This window comes from Rhinichthys klamathensis, unplaced genomic scaffold (genome assembly GCF_029890125.1).
Source record: "Rhinichthys klamathensis goyatoka isolate OS25496 unplaced genomic scaffold, OSU_Roscu_1.1 h1tg000439l_1, whole genome shotgun sequence".
Taxonomy (NCBI): Eukaryota; Metazoa; Chordata; class Actinopteri; order Cypriniformes; family Leuciscidae; genus Rhinichthys; species Rhinichthys klamathensis.
In genome coordinates, this window is record NW_026606935.1 from 358,911 (window position 1) to 370,853 (window position 11,943).

Here is an 11,943-nt window from a genome sequence, read left to right on the forward strand (position 1 = left end):
ACTCTGAATGAAATGCGTGGATGCTTACATTTGGAAGTTACCACCGGGGAATAACCTGTTTTTTAATAGTCTTGTAAATGCAGTTTTCTTGCCAGGTAATTTAATTGCATGTAAACCAGCAAATCGGGTTATTTAAAAAAAATGACTTTTGTTAGTTATCTGCGTATTGGTGTGCAGGTAATGCACATGCTCAATGTATCATACTGTTTGAAACATTTGGTGTGAGATAATGCCTACGGTTTCACTTACAATTTACAGTATAAAAACATGGGCAGTATAGAGTGTATACTAGTATGCAGTATTCTGTATGTTCGCTGTGCTTTGTAATGCAGTGTGTAACACGTGTTTAATCTACAGTGTGTGTTCTCTTGTTCTTCTCCAGAGGAAAAGCTGCCACAGACTGAGCTCTCATGGTAGTCCATCCGCCTCTCAGAGCTCCATGTCCAACATAGGTCAGCATAGACACGTCAACAAAATATAGTACAAAAAATAATTTAAAAAAGTGATGTTCCTCCCTCTTTCTGACATAATGATGTCATTTCCTTCTCTAGCCATCCATGTGGCTCAGCCGTGGTTTCACAGCAAACTGTCCCGGGACGAGGCTCAAAAATTAATCACTCAGCAGGGCCTCATCGATGGGTATGTTCATTTAAATCTACCTAAATGCTGTTTTACCTAAAAGATGAAGGAAATTATGAGCTTTTGATGAACATGAATGAAAGCTTCTGCATTTGTAAATATCTGTCTTCCCAGGGTGTTTCTGGTAAGGGACAGCCAAAGTAACCCGAGGACATTTGTTCTGTCACTGTGCCATACGCAGAAAATCAAACACTTTCAGATTGTACCGGTAAGTCAAGTAAGGAATAATTGACGACGGGCCATTGAATTATTAGAAAAATAATGCACACCCGAGGTGGTAATGCATGTATGAGAAAATGTCATTTTTCAGCTTATACTACGGTTACCACACCTCAAAACATTGTTCAAATTATGTATTTCAAGACATTTGTCAGGTTTTTGTCCTTAAAACTCTCTCGTGTATTGGACTGATTTCTTACGCATTTAAAGCTGCTGTCCGTAGCTTTTTTTGGGTTAAAAATTATCCAAAATACATATTTGATCAAATACATAACCAGCCAGTTTTCAAAACTATCTGCTTGCCGTAGCTCGATGCAAAACGGTAAGCTTGTAATAATGTTTTTAATTTTAGTGGTACTGGTGGATTTCCGCGGGAGATTCGAGCATGTCTTTGCGTCATTACGTCACATCTGTACACATAAAGAAGGAGTCTCGGCTAGAATAAGCTATATTGCGTGTGAGGATGTTGGAGGTGGAGATTTATAGCCTTTTCTCACAGCACTTGATATAATTAAACTTATCAATTTGATGGCGGATCCAGAAAGGTTCAAACGACGATCATCATCAGTGACAACTAGAGACTCACCCGCTGTAACATGCAAAAGACTTCGTTCGGACTTCGGAGTGGCTACAGAAAAAAAGAGACTGCAACCGGACCCATGCGAAAACAAGGATAATATCGGAAGGACATTACATGATGTAGTCAGGGGCGTCATGCAAGCCAAAATTCTGGGGGGGCACAATTTGAGACGTTGCAATTGTTTTCTGACAGGTGATATGGATCATGTTAGGAGGGGTCAGGGGGTTTCTCCCCCTGAAATTTTTTAAATTCTGGCTGCGAAACATACCATTTCAATGCAGTTTGGGAGGGACAGAAATACCTTAACGGAGCTAGCAGCAACACTCCTCTATCTGATTCTGAGGACTAAGTTAAAGTATCTATTTTGTAAGTTTATGTAAAGACAGGTTGATGAAAGAACTGTAAGCTCAAATTCAAAAGCTTTTGAAGTCTACTTCATTAAAGCATGTTTACACACACACTTACTGTACACTTAGGCCTACTACACATGATTTTAAAAACAGCACCATTGCAGTTTTTATGTTATGATTTTAAATTGGTATGTGACCTAAGAACGATCTTACATTAAAGGTAGCCTACATAAAGGTGCTGAGGTCTGACTTTGTGGTGCTCTGAAATTAAGTTATTTTAATATTAATATGTGATGAAGGACTTTGAAAGAAGTTTGACAGATTTCAGTGCTGAATAAGGTTAACACCACCCCGTTTATTTGAAAATGGTTAATATTTGACAGAAATGTAAAAAAGTAATCAAATCAAATGCAATATGTATAGCGATCTGTATAACAACTATGCTGTAGGGATTTGGGGGGTAGTCCTACTATGATATTAGACTAAAAGATAATGAATTTCAAACCTGAACCAAACATATTTTTTAATTCAAAGATCAAAGTCTGTCATTAGTCTTTAGTCTGCTCTCTACTCTAGTGCTGTAGTAACAGACACCCGGGAGAAAGGAATGTGATTTAGAAAGCGCTATAAACTCCAGCAAGATAAAGTAATTTTATGCAAACTATAGACCTTTATCTACAAATATAGTATAAAGGGAACATTGATCTTGAAGAGAGAGTCGTCGTGTTACTGTCGTAACCGAACGCGACGCGCTGTTTGAATCCTGAATGGAGAATGACTGAGGAGAGATGAGTTTCCATTAACTTTAACTTAACGACTTAAATATACATTTTTACCTCACATTATGCTATTGAATGACTTTAGAAGTCTTGGAATATAGTGTGAAAACTTTATGGTGCTTTACAATGTTTTGTATGCCTTTAGTGGGGCTTAACAATAACACATACAATATCGGACCGAGAAGCTGCAGCCGTGGCGGGATGATTTTAGGTGTGGCGGCCCGCCACGGCAGAATGAATGTAGCGGAAACACTGGTCTGCCAAAAAAAAAAACCCATTAAAATCATGAACTCAAATGTCATTGTGAAAAAAAAAAGTGTTACTGTTGTAACAGTCTGTAGGCTAAATCAGACCTTTCAGGCTATAGCCTAACGCTAATAAGCCTTATGGCAAAATTATTATTACAACTAAATTGTCGGTCATTAAATAGGACAACTAAATCATTTTGTAGATGATTTGCTTTGTGTAGGCCTAACCCGACATCAGACATTATAAGGCCCGAACGAAGTTTTTTTTTGCACACAGTGACGCGACCAATCAATCACTCCTTTAATGCTGCGTTCACACCAGACGCGAATAGCGCGTCAAATTCGCGCCTACCGCGTCTAGTTATAGCCTACGCGTGAACACTTTGAATCCATTCGCGCGTCAAGAGCAAATGACGCGCGTAAAAAAAAACACAAGTTTAGACTGGCTGGCTGCCTGCACATTCACTGTCCTCGCGGCTGCTGCAATTGGAAGGGGCTGGCTGCAGGACGACTCAACTTCCACGGACAGTTTTTAATATGATATATCAAGATTTTGCTTTAGTATAATTTTCGGGACAATTAAGGTCAGTTTCGGGATTCGGGACAACAGCTTAGATTTCGGGACTGTCCCGAATTTTTCGGGACTTCTGGTCACCCTAGGGAGGAAAAATCTGAGGGGGCACGTGCCCCCTCACTTTGAATGGGCATGACGCCACTGGATGTAGTCACGCAATGCTTGCTGACGTTGTTAACATTAACAATTAGAGAACATAGTATAGCTACTTTGCACGGTTTTGCGTGAAATGATAACTTATAAGCAATTGTTAGATTTAATCAGCGCGATTTACTGCAATGTCAGAACCAGAACAAAAGTGAATGTTTCTTACTAGTTCAGATGACATTTCCCGGTGAAAATTCTTATGTTGGTCATACTTCCAAAAAGAATAATCTGTGATTCTGAATGACAATATCCACACCAGCGCGGTGACTGACAGCTGCACACTCTCCTCAAACACTGTGTTCATCCGCGCTGTGCCGTGTCGAGGGTGTTGAACTACAACCCACGTAAAGTTGATAATTCCGCGAATGACTGCAATTGCAGATTTCGAACAGAGATGGCGACAAAGAGGAAAAATGCCGGACTGCAGCTTTAATTTCAAGCCTCCGTTGCTAATTCCAAAACTTCATTTTATAGCTAGTAATGGAGGTTTGAGCCATTGATACAATAATAACTGCATTAATAACTGCATTAGAGAGAGAGAGAGAGAGAGATTACACGTGTGTGAATTACCCGAGTCTCTCAACAGTGTTGGGCCGCATCTCTACTAATAGCGAAACTGTAAGTTTAACTGCTTCAAGATCAGCGCCGTTATTACCTTTCTAGAGAGAAATGTCATTGTTGTCAAAGTTTTTTTTAACTATTTTACTGATAAAATGGTAACTTTACAATACGGGTGCACTAATAAGCATTAATTCATGCTTAACTAATGCACAGATAATACTGAATTAATGTGTAACTAATGATTATCTAAGCTATACATTAATGATTACCACATTAGGAACTAATTAAGAGTCTATATGGTTAATGTATTAATTGTTATTAATTAAATATGTTATTGTGAATTAATTCCCTAATAACTCATTTTTTTAACTATTAGTGTTAATTAATATGTTAATTACCAGAATGAGCCAAAGCCTTGTATTTCAACTTCCAGATAATACAGCTCCACTAATATGCATTAATACATGATTAATTACTTCATTGTTAGTGCAAATTCATGTGTAAATTACTACAATTACTAAATGACTAGTTAATAATGATGTGCCTCAACAAGTAAAGTCATAACATAATGATACCTTTGCAAATCATTAGCTAATGATTAATTAAAGCAGACAACTGGAAGTTGAAGTGCATAGCTTTGACTAATTGTGGTAATTAACACATTAATTTACACTATTGGTTAATAAAATAGGTTATTAAGGAATTAATACACAATGACACATTGAATTAATAGCAATTCATGTATTACTTAATATAGACTCTTTGTTAGTTGCTGATGCAGTAATAATTAATTAATTAATGGTTTAGTTCTTCATGAATCATACATTAACTCATGATTATCTATGCATTAGTTAAACATGAATTAATGCATATTAGTGCACCCGTATTGTAAAGTGTTACCGATAAAATTGTCAGAGCAGCGATGAAAAAACGTTTCTGTGCGAGTGTCTATCTATCTATCTATCTATCTATCTATCTATCTATCTATCTATCTATCTATCTATCTATCTATCTATCTATCTATCTATCTATCTATCTATCTATCTATCTATCTATCTATCTATCTATCTAATATAGAAAATATATATTACAGTATAAAGTCAAGAGATTTCAACAAAATGTAACATTGTTGTGTGCTTTTAACAAGGCAAAATCACCATATTAAGAGGGTCATACACAGACAGACAAATATAACAGCTCTGGCCAAAAATATGATATTTGTACATATAATGCTGTAAAATATGTGTGTGGATGTAACACTCTAAATGTGTTTGTGACTGTCAGGTTGAAGAAAACAGCGAGCTCTTCTACAGTCTGGACGACGGACACACACGCTTCACTGACCTTCTGCAACTAGTTGAGTTTTACCAGCTGAACAGAGGCGTTCTCCCCTGTAAGCTCAAACATCACTGTGCCCGCATCACCCTCTGAGGTTTTCTGGACATCAGTTTGTGCCTTCGACAGGAAACACACACCGACTTTGTCCTGTATAGTTTCACTGTCCACCCTCTGATGAGCATTAGGGTCTGAACTCTGTGTGTTTGATATGGATGAGTATTACTAAAGGACTTTTGAGGACCCTAATATTCACCAAGGGATGATCATCTGTGGTGCGGCAATGTATAACGTACTATATCCTGATACAAACACTCTCAGTGTGGATGAGACCACCTTATTAAGCTATCAATCAAAGCTAATGTTTAATGGCAGACCGTCTGGTGTGAACAAACTAAAGTCGGGTGCACATTGCTACGATTTTTTCTTGGGTAAAACATTTCTTTCAGCATGAATAAGGTACAAATTACAACCCCTTATTTTTTTTACGACAATTTATTATTATTGTTGTATTTATGTAACGTTTAATGTAATAGTTAATGCATTAAGTTACATTTAATAACAATGAGCAATGCATTTGTTGCAGTATTTATTAATCTTTGTCAGTTAATAAAATACAGTGGTTCATTGTTAGCTCAGGTCTATTAGATAATATTAAAGGGGCTATATGTAGAATTCAGAAACCCTTGTTATTAGCGACACCGGTGGCCGTTAAGTGAACTGCAGCCAGCAACGAGTATTTTTATTTAATTACATTAAATGTTACATTGAAATATAATAATAATAATAATAAATCATCATATTAAAATAGATTAAAAAAAATAAAAAAAATATTAAATATATATTTTTAAAAAGTTACATGAATGGGAAAAGGCCCTATACTTTCAGCAGAAGACCAAATCGATTTCTGAAAGTGTCTAAAATGTTAAAAAGTCCAGAATAGGCCGTGAGACAGAGGGTTGATTGGTACCATTTTGAGGGATTAAACCGCATAGTGATTTTTGTGTAGGTATATGACCCTGTATTTGAAAAATGTGTGATAGCATTAGATTCAAGGTAGTTTTTGGTTACGGAGGACGATTTTCAAACATATGTCAAGAAAAAGGATAAATGAATTTATCTTTAAATAAATTTAAAATGTTATAAAAAATGTATACATTTTTATAATAAAAAAAATTATACATTTAAAAAAAAAAAATTACAATTATAAAAGGATACATTTTTCTCTCTTGTTGTCACTGAACACCTTACCTTGAGGTAGGATGATATAAGTGTTGATTTCTAATGAAAGCTACCATGGATCGGATGCCATCACACATTTTCCAACACTAGAGATGTGTACCTTCATGAAAATCAAAAAGAAATTTAATCCCTCAAAATGGTACCGGTAGCCCAAATTTGGGGTCCCGTCTCATGGCCTAGAAAGGTCTAAAACCCTTAAAGCTTTTTGTTAGCATCCATTTGGGAAACATTAGAACAATTAATAAGTGAAACCATAATGATCTAAAACACCCCAGTCAATGCTGTTGATGTTTGCTGCAGGACAGAAAACGCCGTGCCGTCTGCACTCGGCGTAAAAGATGTGGTATAGCCATACTCTGAACACTTAATAAGCTCAAACTGTTGCTGTTTCCAGGGGTTCCTTCTTATCCTTTAATCATGCGTCAGAAAAATTCAGGTATTTTATAATTGACGTGTTTGTTGGGAGAAATGTCCTGATCTGTACCCGCCACCAGCGACCCGTCACGAACGAACATACGAACACTTGACATTATCCTCTCCTGTGGAACGCATCACTTCCTCCCGACGACGGCAAACGAGCTTTACTCTGAAGAGCTGCACGCATAGACGAGTGGGTGAGAGAAATCATGTCACGGCAGATCAAACAATTGATGTACATTTGAAATTGATTTTTAGAGACACATGGCAGAATTCAGGTAATCGGTGTTACACACACGAACTGGAACATTTGTTATAGTAAAACGATCAAAAAGTGATCTTTTTCCAGGAGATGCACAACATTCATTTTTTATGAAAACAAACCTGACAACACAGATCTGGCAGAGCTCGTGTAAAAACGGATCTGTTTTAAATAGCCAATATAATTGTAGACTAAAGCATTTCTAGAATAAATAATTAAGTAAGTCAAACAAATAAGCTGTTTGTCCAAATAACTGTCATGGGCTGCAATCTCTGTTGTAGAAATGAACAATTGGTGTGTTTTCTGCGTCCTCTGATTTTTTTGTGTATGTTTCTTGTAGAATGACTTGTTAAACGAACACAATATTATACATTGTTTTACAGCTGTCTATTAAAAGAAATAAATCTGATGGCCAAGGTCATAATTGCACTGTAGTTGGGACACTGGTAACTTTCTGATGTTGAAGCTTATCCAGTATATGATAAGATTTCTCTGACTGTTAGTTTTGTTTTATTGCTATTGTTATTATTTTTTTGATATTTAGATCTGTTATTGCTGTCATATCCATCTACTTCTGATCAGACTTTTTTTCTACAGCTGTGTGTATGTGAATTGTTTTTTACACCCTTATTTCATGGTAACTGTACAGTTAAATCTCACAAAACCTCAAGGACTGGGTCATATTTCATGTGAAATTTGAATAAAAAAAAAAATAGAGGGAATCAATTCTAATTTACATAAATAATTATTTTAGGATGATTACTTCACTGTTACCATACTTTTCAATTTAAATTATTTTCTGCATTACATTATTATTTTTATGACAATTATTTTCCCCAGGAATTCTCAATACTATAATGCAGAAAATTATTTGATATTCAAATTGTAAAGTATGGTAATGGTAATCATCGTAAAATAAACTATTTATGCAAAACATGTATTTTTTTCTTTTCTATTTTTTGATTCTTGAAGTGAAATTTGACCTGGACATGCTTGTGTTTCTGATTGAATCACAGTATTAAAGCATCAAACTCATAGTCATATAGCTACAGTCATATTTCCAGCATATGCCAGTCAGATCAAATGTTTTCTCCTCACTAACCGTGTGTCTGTTCATTTAGAGTAGATTCACTATTCAATGTTTGTTCCTCATTATTTTCAGTGCGACACTGAACCATGTTGTTTAAATATGAAACACATTTTTGTACTTTTATTTCCTGATGTTTAATGACACTGACAGCAAATAAACTTGAAAAACCTTGTTCCATCCCAAAATGATCTCGTCTTATTTTGCATAGGCCTATTGGTACTTTTCCATACTTTTCTACACAACCATGGGCTCTCAAATATGTTATAATCATCTGTAGGATGTGATAAAGCTCCCAATAAACATATACATAGACTAACAGACATAATTATTTTTGTGGGTTTTAATAATTAGGTCAAATGTTTTAGACCTGCGGTTTCTGAATAAGCAAATGAGCCATGAAGGACCACAGCTGGTCTACTGATGATTGGATGAACTGATCAAACCCCTCTCAGGCTTTTTGTACACTATTGAGTAGGTGAAAGGATGGTCCCTTGTTGTGTGACACCAGTAGTCAAACATGGAGGAGAAAGTACGATTCTTCGGGGATCTTTCGCTGCATCCAGAGTCTGTGATTTGCACAAAGCGAGTGGCACCCTGAAGCAAAAACACCACAGCTTCCTCACAGCGTGATGTTGTGTCCTCAGGTATACACCTATTGGGTCAAGGTTTCATCCTACAGCAAGAAACAGACCCGAAACAAACCTCCAGGCTGTGCCAGAACTACTGGACTTCAAATGATGGATGGCCAGCTCGGTGTCAGACTGAACCCAACTGAGCTGGTCTGGGATGAACTGGGCAGAAGGGTGAAAGCAAAGCAACATGTGTGGAAACTCCTGCAGCCGAGTTGGGAAGAGCTTTCACTGCATAGTAAGAATGCCACACGTTTGCTTGGTTACACATTAGCAGTTAAATGATTGTTAGGCTGCATAAATTAGGTCAACCAGAACACTTCCTATAACACCCGATGTACTTGTTACATCATAAGAAGAATGGCATCTACACTAATATTAGTCTGTCTCACACTTAAAGGCACAATATGTAGTTTTTTTTCGCCACAAGAGGGCGCAGTTTCCAACAATAACAAAGGCGTAGGTTGATGACGCAGTGATGAGCTGAATGATGGGACTTGCTGTCAAGCTGATGGATCTAATAATGTTTATAGATGAGTGCAAACATTCATGTTCTTTAACATCACAGTGGTATGAAGCAGGTCGCGATTGCTAAAGAGACAGATATCACACGCGAGTCCCACGGATATAAATGAATAAGGACATTTAATTCTACCGAACTACCCACAAGTGCTGGATTACTCACACAGGTCAGTTTATTAGACGAATGAAACTTGTGAGGTAACGCAGCGCTGCTTCACTTGGTCTAACGTTACACTATCACACTAAACGGCATTTAAATGTGTGTTGAAAGTTATAATGTTATACTACGAGTTAGTTCGTTTGCTATACGAAACTAGCAGTAAGCTAGATCAACATTAGAATAATATACTGACCATATTCTAACATTTCATCATGTTGAGCTAACGTTATATAACATTGATTTGTTTTATGTACATTTGCTCACCTGTCTAATAAAGCTGTCAAGTCGTGACTCGTGAAGCTCTGTCAACTCCAAGTTAGTCACGGACGCTAGCTCTCGGCATCTCTGGCGTGATCAATTCATCTTCAAGCAAAAGAAACTGGATGAATATTAAAACGCTCCCAATCCTGATCTGAACTCTGACTTGAGATACAGCCTGAATCATAATCACACCATGTTCATTTGTTGGCCAGAGGAGAACTGCACGACTGAGTCTGGTTTCTCCTAAGGTTTTTTGGTAACGGTTCCTTTTACAGCAGTACTAACGTGTACTTACCTAGAAAGGACTGGCTAATATAAGATAAGTACATAGGTTAGGGGTAGGTTCAGGGTTAGTAGTACCTAGTTATTACCCAGTAATTGTAATTACTATAATAAGTACATAGTATGTACATGGGTAACAGGACTGTAAAAGGAAGCGTTACCGTTTTTTTCCCCTCCATTCTTTCACTTGATGGAGTTTGGGATCCTTGCCAATGTTGCCTCTGGCTTGCTTAGTTGGGGACATTTAATATTCAACAATATTATATTGATCTGCCTGTACTGACGCTGTCGCATGAGAACTGAACTGAGCTGGATGACGACATCACAGTTTTCCGCAGAACTGCTTTATAGATGAAATGAACTGATTTTATAATCGATGATCTTTACAACGGCACTGAATCAACACTGAACTGACTTCAGCTGAACAAAGGCTGAAATCACCGTAAAGCTGCTTTAAAAACAATCTGTATTGTATTAAGCGCTATAAATAAAGGTGACCTGACTTTAAAAAAAATGAGATACTGTAGGCCTACATTTTGTTAACCATATTAATTACATGATTTCATTTTCATCTCTATTTGTTTATTGGTTCTATGCTCTAATTTCAAAATACATTAAGATATCAAACTGCATAAATCTCAATAAAAACGGGAAAATCTAGCTGTCTCTCTGCCTAGCAAATCCCTAAAGGGCATAACTGGTTATAGTCATATATACTGTGTATATGTAACCCCTCCACCCGGGTCCTTCTCACCCCGCTCTGAGCGGGTCTATCTGTCGCTAGAGAGCGTTTTGAGATCAGATGAGTGAGGTTTACTCGCACAGCAACTACTAGCTGGGCTCCGTTACATATATATATATATATATATATATATATATATATATATATACAGCGGGGGAAATAAGTATTGAACACGTCACTATTTTTCTCAGTAAATATATTTCCAAAGGTGCTACTGACATGAAATTTTCACCAGATGTTGATAACAACACAATGAATCAGTACATACAAAGAAACCAAAACAAATAAGCTCAGAAATTAAGTTATGTGTAATAATGTGAAATGACACAGGGAAAAAGTATTGAACACATGAAGAAAGGGAGGTGCAAAAAGGCATGGAAAGCCAAGACAACAGCTTAAAACTATTAGTAATTAAAAAGCAATCCAACCCCCTGTCCGTGCACATTAATAACAGCTGGTTCAGTCCCAACGGATGGCCTACAAAAAGGTCTCATTGCCAAGGTGTCACACAAGACACATCTCATGATGGGTAAAAGCAAAGAGCTGTCTCAAGACCTTCGCAACCTAATTGTTCCAACACATAATGATGGCATTGGTTATAGGCACCATTCTAAGCTTCTGAATGTTCCAGTGAGCGCTGTTGGGGCCATAATACGGAAGTGGAAAGACAATCATTTCACCATAAATTTGCCTCAACCACTGCTCCTCGCAAGATTTCTGATAGAGGAGTTAAAAGAATAATCAGAAGAGTTGTCCAAGAGCTAAGGATCACTTGTGGAGAGCTTCAAAAAGACCTGCAGATAGCAGGTACTGTGTTCTCAAAGAAAACAGTAAGTAATGCACTCCACCACCATGGCCCGTATGCACGCTCACCACGCAAGACTCCATTACTGAAGAAAAAAAG

General features: G+C 37.1%; 1 protein-coding gene across 5 annotated transcripts in view; it reads left to right on the plus strand.

Moving 5' to 3' along the window:
• grb14 (growth factor receptor-bound protein 14) overlaps positions 1-6,185 on the plus strand; it is a 114,529-nt gene extending 108,344 nt beyond the window's left edge. For all 5 annotated transcript variants that reach the window (XM_056236127.1, XM_056236126.1, XM_056236124.1 and 2 more), the window contains 4 exons: positions 383-452; positions 552-639; positions 754-847; positions 5,382-6,185. In XM_056236127.1, coding sequence (XP_056092102.1) covers positions 383-452; positions 552-639; positions 754-847; positions 5,382-5,528 — 399 coding nt within the window. In that variant the 3' untranslated portion in view covers positions 5,529-6,185. The remainder of the gene's footprint in view (positions 1-382; positions 453-551; positions 640-753; positions 848-5,381) is intronic.
• The last annotated feature ends 5,758 nt before the right edge of the window (positions 6,186-11,943 follow it).